Genomic DNA, 16,743 nt, shown 5'->3' with positions numbered 1-16,743 from the left:
CCCTTTTCCTTTTATTCCTTCATTGTTGTTGAAGGGTTGAGGGCTTGTAGGCACAGCGTGTTTCATCATAATCCTTAGATTTCTAAAACAGCGTCATCATTTGTTTATGTATGACCCTTTTGTGTTTTACTTTACTTAATAATATAATGAAACCTAGTAATTACCCAGCCCAAGAGTGAGAATATCAACCATTTTGTGTTTCTTATTCCTTTGCTTCTTAAAAATTGTTTAATTAGGCCAGGTATAGTGGCTCACACCTGTCTGTAATCTTGGCACTTTGGGAGGCTGAGGTAGGCAGATTGCTTGTGCCCAGGAGTTTAAGACCAGCCTGGTCTACATGGCAAAACCCTGTCTCTACAGCAAATACAGAAATTAGCCAGGCCTGGTGATACACACCTGTAGTCCCAGCTCCTCAGGAGGCTGAGGTGGGAAGATCACTTGAGCCCAGGAGGTTGAGGTTACAGTGAGCTGTGGTTGTCCCATTGTACTCCAGTCTGGGTGACAGAGTGAGAGCCCATCTCAAAAAAAAAAAGTTTAATTGCATACATATGCCTAAATAATTGTGTTTAGTATTGTTTTGAAGCTTTTTCAGAACGCTATTGCACTGTATGAGACTTCGTCTCCAGTATTTTTTTCACTTAATATTGTTTTACTGAGACTTACCCATATCATTGCTTAGAGCTGAAGTTCATTCATTTTATCTCTATGTAATATTCCACTGTATATCTATACTGCAATTTATTTGTCTAATCTTCATCAGTGTATTAGTTTGTTTTCACACTGCTATGCAGAATTACCCAAGACTGGGTAATTTATAAAGGAAAGAGGTCTAATTGACTCACCAGCCTCAGGAAACTTAAAATCATGGTGTTGGGGGTTGGGGAAAGCAAACACACCCTTCTTCACATACCAGCAGGGGAGATGCCAGATGCTTATAAAACAGTCTCATCTCATGAGACTCACTCACTATCAAGAGAATATCATCAGGGAGCCACCTCCATGATCTAATCACCTTCTACAAGGTCCCTCCCTCAACACGTGGGGATTACAATTCAGAATTTGGGTGGGGACACAGCCATATCATATCAATCAGTAACTGTCTCAGCCCATGTTCCTTAGGGAAACAGAATCTGAAGAAAAGCTAATGTGCTAAGGTGTCATCTCAAGAAGGCGAGAGTGAGTGAAAATGAGAAGTGAAGCAGAGAATGAATGAGAGCCAGTAGAAGGTAGAATGTGTCTGAGCTGGCTGTAATTTTCTAAGGTACCTTGTTGCTTGTCATGTAGAACAGTCTTCCAGGCAGACACTGTAGAAACCATCCAGGCATCATAAACCTTACATCCAGCCATCCAGAGAAACACAAGAAAGGTTTATCTGCTGGCCCCTTTTATTCTCCTGTCTCTTGTCTACCCCCTAGGGGTTATTTGTCCCGAGCTTTTGGATTGTGTTACCCAACTCCCCTGGGCACAGTTTCTAGGAAAGCCAACTCCTATATTCCATGGCACAACGTTCACCCAAGCCCAAAACTGGTGGAGCTGCAGTGGTGTAGACAGGTCAGACGTGGGTCTGTGACGTGCTGTGGCTCTCACTGTGTGGAGCACATCAGCCATGCCCAATCCCAGCCAGAAGGGGCTGAGAAAACTGGGAAGGGCAGGAGGCAAGATGAAAGTAGTAGTAGTCAGGACTCTCCACTGAGCAAGCAGCCAAGGCCTAGCAGAATCTGAAAAGGCACAGAAACTGGTTCTGGCATGGTAGGAAGTTGGTTTTTAAAAATATACTAGCAAGTACTGGTTTTTAAAATTCTATTTTAAGTCTTTTTTTTTTTGGTATTATGAATAATTTTCTTAGGAAGAGCTGCTGTGTGTTCTGATGAACATATACAAGAATTTTACTTGACTGTCACGGGATCGTTGATTATCCTGCTAGTAGCATTCTTTTTAAAAACCATCCTGTTGTTTTCCAGGCTGCTTGTAAAAATTTACATCAGCAATATATAAAAGATTCCTTTGTTCTGCATCCTGTTGAGTACTGTTTATTGTTGCAGGGAGACTGTATTTTTAGTTAATGATAGGGAAAAGGAAAGAGCAGAACTTGAACTACGTTTCTCTAACTTATCCTTTCACAGCTAAGATCACCACTCTTCCCTCGAACTGTAACCAGCATCGTCTCACCATCACTCACACGCAAACGCAGAGTCAAGACAGCCATCTGTTGCCACTAATTTTCTCACTTTTACTTTTTAATTGATTGGCTACCATGTTTTCCTTTATCGTTTCTCTGGAACTGGTTTTGGTGGTAGGAGACAGCAACCTGTGCTGATACCATTGTGGCAAGACTCATTCTCTTTTAAATCAACTTTTAAAGAGGCCTTTCTTCTCTTAATTACACTGAAATCATTCAGTGCTCAGTCCTTGTCTTAATTGACTGATCTGGCTGGAGTTTGACACACCCTCCTTCTTGTAACACTTTTTCATTTGCCTAACAGTCACCCTTTATCTTGGTAATTCTCTTCTTAGTAGCCACTCTTCAGTCTGTCATTCTGATGTCTGGTGCCTCCTCATATCCCTAACCTCTAAACGTTGAAGTAATCCAGGACTCCCTCCTTGTACATTTTCTCCTCTTTACGATTCACTCCCAAGGTCACTATTTTTTAACGTGTAGATCAAGACTCTGGTAAATGGTCAAATAACTTTTCTCTGATCTAAAATGTTGGGATCATCATCCTACACATTCCACATTGAATCCCTCAGCAAATTGTGTCAGCTCTTGTATCAGTTATCTAGTGATATGTGAGAAAACACAAAGATTAATGGCTAAAAAACACCACTCATGTATTTGTTTACAAGTCTTCAGATTGGATAGGGCTTGGCAGGAACAACTTGTCTTTGCTTTACCAGGCCACATAATCCACTGCTAGGTTGGCCCACACATGTGGTGGCCAGGTTGGTGCTTCGCTGGGAACTCAACTGGCACTGTTAGCCAGGTGCTTAATTCTCCAGTGGCCTCTTAGCGTAGTTAGGTTGAGTTTCACACAGGATGGTGGCTAGGTTCTAAAAGTGAGCTTTCCAAAGAAGATAAGCACCGATGTATTTTTATTAATCCTCTCTTTCCTTCGCAATTACTGTACCTCATTGGCTAAAGCTAGTTATGTGGACAAGCAAAATTCAGTGTAGAAAGAGATTTTTACAAGGGTGTGAATACCAGGATGCATGGCTTATTCTAGGCCACCAAAGAAACAGTATACCACAGCTATTGAATATGTAATTCAGCAGTATACCACAGCTGTTTAATACGCAATTCAACAGTATGTCATTAGGTATTTAATATGCAATTCAACAGTATGCCACAGCTATTTAATATGCAATTCAACAGTATACCACAGCTATTTAATATGTAATTCAACAGTATACCACAGCTATTTAATATGTATTTCAGCAGTATACCACAGCTATTTAATATGTATTTCAACAGTATACCACAGCTATTTAATATGTAATTCAACAGTATATCACAGCTATTTAATGTGTATTTCAAAATGCAGGCCGTCCTTGCTTTGCATGGTAATGTGGAGCCATAAAAATGACCATGCTGCTGAAACTCTGCAAAGCAATGTTAATAATCAATGAAGGGAAATTATTCTTCTGTGACCTTTAAATTTTTTTGTGAAAATATTAAAAACTGCTGTTGTCAATTATAAAGGTACAAATTAGGAAAATGAAAAATATATTAAAGTTAATATTGTTAATACAAGATAATTTAAAACAGAAACATTAATAATGTTTTATTCATTTGCAAAAATAATGTATCAAAGAGAAGAACAATCTAAATCTAAAGCAAACAGAAGGGTGGAAATAATAAAGATTAGAGCAGAAATTACTGAAATAGGTAATAGAAAAGATGTAGAGAAGATAGACAAAAACTGAAAGTTGGTCCCTTGATAAAAATCAACAAAATGAAAAACTTCAGACCAGCCAAGTAAAAAGAGAGAAGGCTGAAATTTCTGAAAGCAAGAATGAAAGAGGGAAAACAAGAGACTGTTGTGAGTAGCTATGTGCTAACACCTGAGGTAACTTAGATGAAATTAACAGATTGCTAGAAAGACACAAACTACCGCTTCTAATCAGTCTTATCCTTGAGATTCTGTCCAGGGCAATAAGAAAAGAAAAAGAAAAACAAATCAGATTAGAAAGGAAGAAATAAAACTATATTTGCAGATGTCATCATATTGTATGTAGAATATCCTAGGGAACCTGCTCATAGACTAATAAATCAGTTTAGCACTGGTTGCAGGATGCATCACTACCTAAAAATCGGTTGTGTTTCTATACAGAAGATAGATGAATGAGCAACAAACAACTGAAAAACAGATTCAACTTGAGCATTACAGAAGCAGAAACTTAAAGCTGATGCATAAATTAAAACATGCATCATTTTACAGATTTTTAAAATCGATAATGTTTAATGCTGGCAAAGGTCTAAGTAGGTGGGCACTCTCTTATGCTGTGGTAGTGAGTGTAAATTTACTAAAACCATTTAGGAGAACAATTTAAATATCTGTGCTCACTTGTGTTCTAATAGTTTTCCTATTTAAATATGGGAATATTAACAGATATAATATTTAATAAATTATGATATAGCCACACAATGAGCTACTGTGCAGCCGTTGTTTTTTTTTTTTTTTTTTTTTTTTTAACAGTGTAGTAATTCTATTAATTTGTGTTCCAACATGGAACAGTCTCTAAGGTACCTTACATTAAAAATTCTAACGTAAGAACAAAAATTTTAGTATGTTTTCATTTCTTTAAAGAAGAAAAAGTCTAAAACGCATCCACACACATTCCTAAATGCCTAAGAATGAGAGAAAATCAAGACTGGGAGAATAGGAGGGATGGAGGCTGGAATCAAGATGGGCTATTCTGTTAACATACAACAACTTCACATGTCATGATAAACAACTTACTGAGATCATAGACATCAAACATGGGTATTTTCTTTCTGCATACTTTTATTTTCCTTAAATCGCTCTCTTATTTTCCCTTTCTTTTCGTGAAATTGTTTCCAAAACTCAGAAAACAAGTGAAAATGTCATAAATGTCTTTTGGGATTTTTTTTTAGGTGAATAACGTATGTTTAGAAGAAGTTACTCATGAAGAAGCAGTAACTGCCTTAAAGAACACATCTGATTTTGTTTATTTGAAAGTGGCAAAACCCACAAGTATGTATATGAATGATGGCTATGCACCACCTGATATCACCAACTGTAAGTCTGTTAGCATATATTTGCTTAAGTTTATCTTATTTCTTCAGTTGTTAGGCCATTAGTGAAATGTTCTCAGTATAATAAAGTTTAAACATTATGCAAATTTTTTAAAGGAACAATTAAGCATTTTAATCTACTCTTTTTTTTTTAAATCTACTTTAAGTCAAAATTTTTATAATTAGAAAGGGGGATCCTTTTTACCTTTATTATTTTATAGTAGTAATTACTCTTACATTTAAAGGGTTGATTTTCAAACTTTTATGTAAATAATAGTCACTAAAGAACATTTGCAAATACTGAAAGTGTTTTGTTCTAATAGTTTTCCAATTGAGCTCAGAAAATTTGCTTTAACAAGCAGTTCATTCTTTTAACAAGCAAAGTGCAGGCATACCTCATTTTATTGTTCCTTGCTTTATTGCACTTCACAGAGACTACATTTTTTACAAATTGAAGGTTTATGGCAATCCTGCATTGAGCAAATTTACCCGCACCTTTTTTTCTTCAGTAACATGTTCTCACTTCATGTCTCTTAATGTCTCTGTGTCACATTTTGGTAAATCTCGCAGTATTTCACACTTTTTCATTATGATTGTGATATCTATTACAGTAATCTGTGATCACTGGTCTTTGATGTTTAACTATTTTAATTGTTTTGAGGTGCTACACACACTCGTATAAGACAGCAGATACTTCGTAGATCAGTGTGTTCTGACTGCTCCTCAGATGACTGGTCATTCCCTGTTTCTCTCGCTCTCCTCGGGCCTCCCTATTCCCCAAGATACAACAATATTGAGATTAGGCCAGTTAATAACTCTACAATGACCTCTAAGTGTTCAAGTGAAAAGACAAGTTGCATATTTCTCATTTTAAGTCAAAATGATTCAACTTAGTGAGGAAGGCATGTCCAATGGCAGTAAAGGGAGAAAGCTAGACCTCTTGCTGCATTTAGCCAAGTTGTGAATGCCAAAGAAAAGTTCTTGAAGGAAATTAAAAGTACTGTTACAGTGAACACACTAATGATAAGAAAGTAAAGCAGTCTGATTGCTGATGTGGGCAAGTTTGAAGTGGTCTAGGTAGATCAAACCAGTCCTAAGATTCCTTCAAGCCGAAGCCTCACCCAGAACAAGACCCTAACTGTGAGTCTGAGAGAGATGAGGAAGCTGTAGAAGAGAAATGTGAGGCTAGCAGGGGTTGGTTCATGAGGTTGAGGGAAAGAAGTCGTCTCTATAACATGCAAGTGCAGGTAAAGCAGCAAGTGCTGATGTAGAAGCTGCAGCAAGTTACCCAGAAGATCTAGCTAAGATACTGAATGGAAGTGGTTACAAGAAACAGCAGTTTTCCAACGTAGATGAAACAGCCTTCTACTGGAAAAAGATACCTTCTAGGACTTCCACAGCTAGAGAGGATAAGTCAGTGCCTGACTTCAAAGATTCAAAGTACAGGCTGACTTTCATGTTAGTTGCTATTGCAGCTGGTGATTTTCAGTTGAAGTCAATGCTCATTTACCAGTCCAGAAATCCAAGGAATTATGCTAAGCCCATCTGCCTGTTCTGCATAACTGTAACAAAACCTGTGCTCTGTAACTTAAACAACAAAGTCTGAGTGACAGCATATCTGTTTACAGCATGGTTGACCGAATATTGTAAGCCAACTATTGAAACCTACTGCTCAGAAAAAAAACAACAAAAAAAATTCTTTCAAAATATTACTGCTCTTAGACAAGGCACCTAGCTGCCCAAGAGCTATGATGGCAACGTGCAAGGAGACCCGTGTCGTTTTGCTGCTTACCAACTTGTCATCCATTCTGTAGCCCATGGATCAAGGAATAATTTTGACTTTCAAGTCTTACTATTTAAGAAATACATTTCATAAAGCCATAGCTGCCATAGATAGTGATTCCTCTGATGGATCTGGGCAAAGTAAGTTGAAAACCTTCTGCAAAGGATTTACCAGTCTAGATCCCATTGAGGACATTCATGATTCATGGGAGGAGGTCACAGTATCAACATTAACAGGAGTTTGAAAGATGTTGATTCCAGCTCTCTTGGATGACTTGGACCAGGTCAAAACTTCAATGGAGGAAGTTACTGCAAATTGGTAGAAATAATAAGAGAACTAGAGTTAGAAGTGGAGCCTGAATTGCTGCAACCTCATGGTAAAACTTCAGCAACTAAGGAGTCACTTCTTATAGATAAAAGTGGCTTCTTGAGATGGAATCTACTCCTGGTAGGTGAAGACGATGTGAACATTGTTGAAAGCAACAAAGGATTTTGGAATATTACATAAACTTAGTTGTTAAAGCAGTGGTAGGGTTTGAGAGGATTCACTTCAATTTTGAAAGAAGTTCTACTGTGGGTAAAATGCTATCAAACAGCATCACATGCTTCAGAGAAATCTTTTGTGAAAGGAAGAGTCAGTGGATGCGGCCAGCTGCATTTTTGTCTTATTTTAAGAAATTAGCACAGGCACTCTACCCTTCAGCAACTACCACCCTCAGTGTCAAGACCAGCAATATCAAGGCAAGACGCTCGACCAGCAAAAACATTGCAACTTGCTGAAGGCTCAGGTGATTGTTAGCATTTTTTGAGCAGTGAAGTATTTTTAGACTGAGGCCTGTACATTGTATTTTTAGACATAATGCTATTCCTTAATATAGTGTAAACATAACTTGTACATGCACTGAGAAATCAAAAAATTCATATGACAGTCTTTATTGCAATATTTGCTTAATCGCTGTGGTATGTAACTATAGTATCTCTGAGGTATGCCTGTAATTCTGATGTTTCTGGTGCTGCTAGTTCATGGCCTGCACTTTGAGAAACACTGACTTACAATATATCTAAAACTTAGGGTATTTTCTATGCTCTTAGGTACATGAGGACAGATACTATTTATCTTTGTACTTTTGGGTTCTAGTGCTTACATTTGTATGCAGTTCAATTGTGTTGCAGTTGATTAAATTGTTCTTAAAGTACTTATGTATTTTTAGGTTTCTTATTTTATATTCTTTTTTTTTTTTTTTTTTTTTTTTTGAGGCGGAGTCTCACTCTGTCGCCCAGGCTGGAGTGCAGTGGCCGGATCTCAGCTCACTGCAAGCTCCGCCTCCCGGATTTACGCCATTCTCCTGCCTCAGCCTCCCGAGTAGCTGGGACTACAGGCGCCCGCCACCTCGCCCAGCTAGTTTTTGTATTTTTTTTAGTAGAGACGGGGTTTCTCCGTGTCAGCCAGGATGGTCTCGATCTCCTGACCTCGTGATCCGCCCGTCTCGGCCTCCCAGAGTGCTGGGATTACAGGCTTGAGCCACTGCGCCCGGCCTTATTTTATATTCTATATATGTATTTTTGTTGTTGTTGTGTTTTGTTTTGTTTTGTTTGAGACAGAGTCTCGCTCTGTTGCCCAGGCTGGAGTACAGTGGCGTAATCTCTGATCACCACAACCTCCGTCTCCCGGGTTCAAGCCATTCTCTTGCCTCAGTAGCTGGGATTACAGGCATGCGCCACCACTCCCAGCTAATTTTGTATTTTTAGTAGAGACGGCGTTTTTCCATGTTGTTCAGGCTGGTCTCGAACTCCCAACCTCAGATGATCTGCCCACCTCGGCCTCCCAAAGTGCTGGGATTATGTAGGCATGAGCCACCGTACCCGGCCGGTTATGTTGCTTTTCCCCCTTCTGTTGTTGAACTAATAAAGCATTATGAAAAACCTGAATTTCACCTTGCAGTTTCAACTTAATGTTTTGCTTCCATTCTCTTCCCTTCTTAGACAACTATAGATGTTGGTTTTGTTGTACACTTCTGCGTATGCAATTCATAAACAATTTATTTGTGTTTTTTAAAAAGCACTTTTGTTTAAAATTTTTTTACGTGAGTGATTTGTACTTATCAGTTCTTCTGAAGCCCTCACTGTCACCCTGCTGTCAGGCCATTCAACTTACTGCCTGTCCCTGGCTGCGGTGATCTAGTGTTCTCCTCATGAGTCTGGCTTTAGTCACTGAAGACTTCAGCGCGAAGGCCCATTGTCATTTTGCCACTATTATTCATGCTGTCGTTCCTGGTCATGTCCGGAAACCACACTAATGTTTCATCCAACACCCTGACTTTCTGGTTTCTTCATCTCTTTCTGACTATCCTGCCCTCCACTTCAACTCAGTTACTTGCTTCCAAGATAATACTTTAGATTTTATTATCTATAATTATTAACACTTTCATCACCTCTAAAATATCAATTTAATCATCCCATTCTGTGACTACAACCCTCAGTTCATTCACCTCTATTCTAGCAATTCAACCTCATTTTGACCTTCAGTCATTTGATGTTATTAATTTGTTGCCCCTTGTCTCAATTTTTCTGTTTGCATTAGCTTAGATTCCATGATTTATCATCATGTTCACTTCATTGCACGTCTTCAAGTCCTTTGCCCCCTTCTTCGTAGCAGAATCCCCCAACACTGGTGCAGCCAAACTCTGCTATTTCATTTATGGTTCCTAAAAAGCAGAACGTGGCTGGAAAAGAGCACAAAACTATGCTTTTTACGTATGGCCATAAATCATAGATGGTGCCTTATTTGGTGCCTTATTCTTGCCTGCAGTCCTACTACATTTCTTATCCTAATTCACTCTCCCACTCTAAGAATTTTTCCCTCCCCTCAAACCTTCACTTGCCAGCTACTATTCAGTCGTAACTGATTATCTCACTTCATATTTCATATAAGCACCTAGAAGAGAATTTCCTTATTTTTCCACTTTCAGATATACCTATGTAACTATATTTTTCCCCCAAAACTCCACTTTCACTTGTGTTATAATGGGAGTCCCTGTCATTGTTCTGTTGAAAACCAGGTCTTCCATTTGTGTACTGAATGTCATTATTTATTGTCTGCAGAGGGGATTGTTTTTGCAGCTGTCCCTTCTCTCTTTTGCATAATCAAATTCTCTGTCTACTGGATCATTACCATCAGCACATGAACATGTTTACATACTCCTTATCTTAAGGAAATAGGAGAGACCTTCCTACAATCTTAAGATACCTCTCTAACACTGCTCCTTTTCTCTACTTAATATCACCAAGAGCTGATTTTCCTACCATATTAAGACTTCTTCACATCAAAAAGGAAAAAAGCCAGGCACAATGGTGCGTGCCTGTGGCCCCAATTACTTGGGAGGCCGAGGCAGGAGGGTTTTTTGAACCCAGGAGTTTGGGGGATATAGTGCACTATTATTGCATTTGTGTCTAACCACTACACTCCAGCCTGGGCAACATAATGAGACCTATCTCTTAAAAAAGAGGCCAGGTGCGGTGGCTAACACTGGTAATCCCAGCACTTTGGGAGGCTGAGGCGGGAGGATCACGAGGTCAGGAGATTGAGACCATCCTGGCTAACATGGTGAAACCCCGTCTCTACTAAAAATACAAATAATTAGCCAGGCATGGTGGCAAGTGCCTGTAGTCCCAGCTACTCAGGAGGCTGAGGCAGGAGAATTGCTTGAACCCGGGAAGCAGAGGTTGCAGTGAGCTGAGATTGCACCACTGTACTCCAGCCTGGGCAACAAAGCAAGACTCTGTAAGAAAAAAAAAAAAAATACCCAGTAAAGAGATGGGGAAAGTCTATAAAAATATTCTTTTATTTGAGACATGATCTCACTCAGTTGCTCAGGCTGCAGTGCAATGACACAATTGTAGTTCACTGTAGCCTTGAATTCCTGGGCTCAAGCGATGCTCCCACATCAGCCTCCCAAGTGTCTAGGACTTCATGCCCAGCTGATTTTTAAAATTGTTTTGTAGAGATGGGGTCTCACTATGTTGCCTAAGCTCCTAACCTCAAGTGATCCTGCCTCAGCTCCCCCAAAGTGTTGGGATTACAGACGTGAGCCACTGCACCTGACCTCTTTATTTAATTTTTAATTGAATTAAAACATATATTCAGTAAGGGTACCAATTTTAAGAGTTTAGCTTAATGATCAGTCAGGTGGCTTCTTAAAATTGCTATGTATTATTCCATTGTATAAGTATATGACAATTTTTTTCATTTTACTGTTGAGTCACTTACAGTTTTGATCTTTTATGAGTATAGCTGCTGTGGCTATTTTTGCACATCCTTGTCAGACATAAGCACTCATTTCTCGTGGAGTGAGATTACTGTGTTATAGGGTAGGCATATGTTTACTCTCCAGCTGATACTGCTAAAAAAAAAAAATTAGCTGGGTGAGGTGGTGGGTGCCTGTAGTCCCAGCTACTCGGGAGGCTGAGGCAGGAGAATGGCGTGAACCCGGGAGGCGGAACTTGCAGTGAGCCAAGATCGTGCCACTGCACTCCAGCCTGGGCGACAGAGCCAGACTCCGTCTCAAAAAAAAACAAAAAAAAAAACAATTTCAACAGTATAGCAGACAATACACCAGTTTTTCTACATCCTCACCAACCCTTGGTATTATCCATATTTTTAATTATGAATAGTATGGATATGTATAAAGTTATCTCATGATTTTATTGATGATTATTTATTGCTGGTTGTTCCTGATGATTAATGATTTTCAGTATTTTTTGCCTGTGCTTATTGCTTTGACTCTCTTGTTCGATGCAATGTCTGTTCAAATCTTTTTACATTTTTCTATTGGTTTTATTCTTGATTTGAAGGAAGTTTTATGTATTTGAGAAATAACTCTAATCAGTTATATCTATTGCAGATGTCTTCACTGAGTTTGTTTTCCCTTTTCCCCTCAAAAAATGGTGCTTTTTGATGGATAAAATTTTTTAAGTCCTTATCAGTCCTTTCGTTTAAGGTAGAGCTTTTAGTGACTCATTGAAATTTTTCCTATCCTTAGGTCATAAGGGACTTCTAGGAGCTTTATTATTTTGCCTTTCACATTTAGATCTGATCCACTTTGGTCTAATTTTTGCATGTAATGAGAGATTTTTTAATATGCGGATATATAATTGATCCAGCGTCATTTATTGAAAGACCATTTCTGCCTCTGAATTGCATTGGTGCTTTTTTTTTTTTTTTTTTTTTTTTTGAGACGGAGTCTCGCTCTGTCGCCTGGGCTGCGAGTGCAGTGGCCGGATCTCAGCTCACTGCAAGCTCTGCCCCCTGGGTTCACTCCATTCTCCTGCCTCAGCCTCCCGAGTAGCTGGGACTACAGGCGCCGCCACCTCCCCCGGCTAGTATTTTGTATTTTTTAGTAGAGATGGGGTTTCACCGTGTTAGCCAGGATGGTCTCGATCTCCTGACCTGGTGATCCGCCCGTCTCGGCCTCCCAAAGTGCTGGAATTACAGGCTTGAGCCACTGCACCCGGCCGCATTGGTGCTTTTAAGTGACCACATATGTACGAACCTATTTCTAGGCTCCTCTGTTTCATTGAACTATTTATCTTTGTGCCACCTGCAGTCTCTTACCATAATTTTATAATAAATGTTGATTTAAAGTAAATATTAATTTTGTTACTGTTCAAGATTATGTTGGGTCTTTAAATTTCCTTTTTAATTTTAGGATCCAAAAATTACAGGTCGGTTTGGGAAGAATTAAATTGTGTTTCTTAATCAGTTCATTAATATGAGTATCTCTTCATTTATTGAGGTGCTTCTTACATTCTCTCTGCAGTGTTGTATAGTAGAGGTTTTGTATGTTAGATTTAGTCCTAGGTACTTGATGTTTTTCATGCTATTATAAATGTACTACTTTTTAAATGTTTCTAATTTTGACTGATACATGAGAAATATGATCTGTTTTGTATATTAATTGCCTAATCAACAATCTTGCTGAATTTGTTAATACTAGGTTTTATAGATCTTTCAGATTGTCTATGTGTATAACCATGTCATCTGTGAGCAGTGAATTTTACTTCCTTCTTGCCTATCTTTATACTGTCCGTTTTCTTTTTTCTCGTCTGATGCATTGGTAAGACCTCCAGCTCAGTGTTGAACAGAGATGGTGATAATTAATATCACTGTTATGTTCACAAACTGGGGGAAACAATATTTCACCATTGTATATGGTGTTACCATCAGGTCTTCTGTAGATAACTTTTTATATTAAGAAAGTTAACCTTTATTCCTGGTTTATGGGGAGTTTTTATCTTGTAAGTATTGAATTTCATCCAATTATTTATTGAGATGATTTTTCTCTTTTATTTTGTTAATGTGATAAGTTACATTGATTGTCTAATGTTAAACCAGTCATTTGTTGGTGGGGGGGGAACCCACATCATTATAATACATACTATATATCATTGATTTTGAACTGCTTTTATTTTGTTTAGGGTTGTACATCTGTGTTCACAAGCATGAACTTATGATAGTGTCCTGAAATTTTTCTGTCTTGGAATTTGTTTCAGAATGTTATTTCATCTCTAGATGTTTTGTTGAATTTTCCAATGAAGCTATCTATCTATCTGGCCCTGGAGTTTTCTTGGGAAGGATTTTAGTTCTGAATGCATTTTCCTTAGCAGATACAAGTGTATTCAGATTTTCTGTCTCTTATTACCTAAGAGGACTAGATAACATTTGATTTTTTTGTGTGGTGATTGTCAAGCACTGATGGAGGGATGTTTCTCACAGAGGCAACCTTGCAAGTGAGCAGATGTCAAAATTGGAAAACAATTTATGTACTAGTTTGAAAAATATTTTTAGCAAGAATAGTAAAAGAAATAGAGAAGATTATAGAAGTTATACATGAACTATAGAAGATAAAGAGCCACAATGTTTATAACCAAAATAAGGTAATTGAAATATGATACTCAGGAATAAAAGTAGAAAAAAAAGAAGTCTGTTGAATCTAACAGAGAATACAGTTTCTCTGCTGGCATTAAAATGCTTTTGTTTTTTACATTATGTATCTTCTCACTTTTAACTTATACTCTCTTTAGCTTCATGGCCTTGCTAAACTTCTGGTTTGGCCACCAGTCTTTTCCCATTTCCACTTCAAGCTCCTCTACTTGCTTTTCTATAAAATCTTCGAGGTGTTGAATCATTAATCTTAAAATATAAGAAAAATGAAATAGGCATCCTTGTTTTGTGCTTCTCTGGGGGACCTTTTTACATAAGATTTGGGGTATAAGAAATAGTACTATTTTATCTGATCCTTCTTTGAGGCCGTCATTTCTTTCATAGGAACATTAATTTGTAGTCCCTGTTGTCTAAGAGTATGCGTTACATGTGAGATTAACTGCCCCAGCAAGGATGCATTGGCACATAGTCTGGATGTGTCAGGGAAAATGTGTTTTTTCTGGTTTGGGCATTTGACTGAATTTCTTGTCTAGTTGTTTTTTGTTTCATCTAAATATGAAAATGCAACAAAAGAATTTAAGAGTCAAAAAGCAGTAAACTCTGGATTTTTAAAAGTAGAGGTTCACGTGGTTATCTGTTGTTTGAGGGCTACACACCAGTTCACTTGAAAATCACATATTCTTACCACCCAGGAAAGACTTTGGACTTTCGAAGTTAAGAGCCATTGGTAGAAAGTCCTTTGGCTCAAATACAAAAGAGCATCTTAGAGATGAACTGGGATAGGAAACAATTGCTGTTGGGTACTGCAAACCTGTGATATCAGTAGACAGACTGCATCTCTAAAGCACCACAGGTTCAGTCATTTCCTGTTGTCTTTCATTCAGATCACTTGATTCCTTTATGTTATCTCTCTGGCCACTATAGTAATTTGAACTAATGATTGCTACATTTTTATACTCCAGTGTGTAGTATACTGCTTCTCTCCATAGAAGATACACTCTAATTTAATAAAAAAGAGATTTATGTTGGATAATTAAATAATACAGCTACTTTTGAAGTGCTTTGTAACTTTATCATAGTTAAAGCCTCTAGAAAGTTAAATATTGCTTCCTCTGTGTTTTGGTAATGATTGAAATAATTCAAGTGTCTTGTATCGAAAGCTACAACTGCCGTGTGTTACCTACCTGGGTCTTTGGAAAGCGTGGTCAGGAATCACTTCATATTTTTCTATTATTAGCTTTTGCTAGAATGGAAAAGCTGTATGTGGTATTTCTTACTATTGAAATGAACCAACGGATAGTTTTTTCTTTCTTTCTTTCTTTCTTTCTTTCTTTCTTTCTTTCTTTCTTTTTTTTTCTTTTTTTCTTTCTCGAGACAGGGGCTCTCACTCTGTCACCCTGGCTGGAGTGCAGTGATGCGATCTCGGCTCACTGCAACCTCCACCTCCCAGGTTCAAGAGATTCTCCCACCTCAGCCTCCCGAGTAGCTGGGACTGCAGGCCATGCCACCATGCCTGGCTAATTTTTGTATTTTTTTGGTAGAGACAGGATTTCACCATGTTGGCCAGGCTGGTCTCGAACTCCTGACCTCAGGTAATCCACCTGCCTTGGCCTCCCAAAGTACTGGGATTACAGGCGTGAGCCACTACGCCTGGATGACGGTTTTTGCTTATTTTTCATTTTTGCTTTTTACCAGGTTTTTATTCTTCTATGGGTGAATTTAAAAGAATAGATGTAAATTAGGTTGAGAGATCTGAGATAGTATAAGGACATAGTCTTTTCGCACTTATTGGAAAGCCTCTGGTTTTATTATTCACAATCAAATTTAGACTGTATGTAATTCTTTAAAATAGTAATCTGGGTGTGGTGGCTTATGCCTGTAATCCCAGCATTTTGGGAGGCTGAGGTGGGAGGATCACTTCAGGACAGGAGTTTGAGACTAACCTGGACAACATAGCATCCAGTTTTTTAGCTGATGAATAAATTCTCTCTACCAAATTCTGATGTACAAAGGAGTGAATATAAATTACACATTAATCACTCATAAATGGAATACTGATTGGCTTGTTTCGTTTTTGAAGTATTTTTCACTTTCTTTATTTTGAAGCTTCTTCTCAGCCTGTCGATAACCATGTTAGCCCATCTTCCTTCTTGGGCCAGACACCAGCATCACCAGCCAGATACTCACCAGTTTCTAAAGCAGTGCTTGGAGATGATGAAATTACAAGGTAAGGAAGTTAACATTCATTCTTCTTACATAAAATCAACTATTAAATTGAATTTTAATCAGCCATGTAAGATAGCCACAAGTTTTAGGACTAAAAACATTTATGGACAGTTAGTGAGCTTACAGCTTAATTTTTTCCTTTGGAGGATTCATTGAAGAGCCTGAAATATAAAAATGTTTTATTTTTCAAATAAATTACTGCTCCTTTTTTAAAATTAATACTGCTTTTCTTTAAGGCTTGGTAAATTGTCCTTAGGAATTAGCTTAGTAAAACTAACTTAAGAAAATTCTCGTGACTATTTTAAAGTAACATTTTATATGTTCCTTATCTAATATATACCATAAAAATATTGCAGTTACTTGAGTTTGTGTTCAGAATTCCACAAGTGGTGGTTTGGTTTGGTTTTAGCAGCAGTGTCTTACTCTGTTGCCCAGGCTGGAGTGCAGTGGTATGAACGTAAGTTACTGCATCCTCCAACTCCTAGATTCAAGCTCTCCTCCTATATCTGCCTCCCTAGGTACTAAGATTACAGGCGTGAAC

At 38.1% G+C, this 16,743-nt stretch overlaps 1 protein-coding gene across 15 annotated transcripts in view; it reads left to right on the top strand.

The window, feature by feature from the left end:
• The window catches only part of DLG1 (discs large MAGUK scaffold protein 1), a 274,249-nt gene that overhangs the window by 178,348 nt on the left and 79,158 nt on the right, over positions 1 to 16,743 (top strand). For all 15 annotated transcript variants that reach the window (XM_030936950.1, XM_010381164.2, XM_030936930.1 and 12 more), the window contains 2 exons: positions 5,114 to 5,258; positions 16,083 to 16,203. In XM_030936950.1, coding sequence (XP_030792810.1) covers positions 5,114 to 5,258; positions 16,083 to 16,203 — 266 coding nt within the window. The remainder of the gene's footprint in view (positions 1 to 5,113; positions 5,259 to 16,082; positions 16,204 to 16,743) is intronic.

Source organism: Rhinopithecus roxellana, chromosome 1 (genome assembly GCF_007565055.1).
Source record: "Rhinopithecus roxellana isolate Shanxi Qingling chromosome 1, ASM756505v1, whole genome shotgun sequence".
Classification (NCBI taxonomy): domain Eukaryota; kingdom Metazoa; phylum Chordata; class Mammalia; order Primates; family Cercopithecidae; genus Rhinopithecus; species Rhinopithecus roxellana.
The sequence above is the reverse complement of the archived record's forward strand: the minus strand, read 5'-3'. Positions and strand labels throughout refer to the sequence as shown.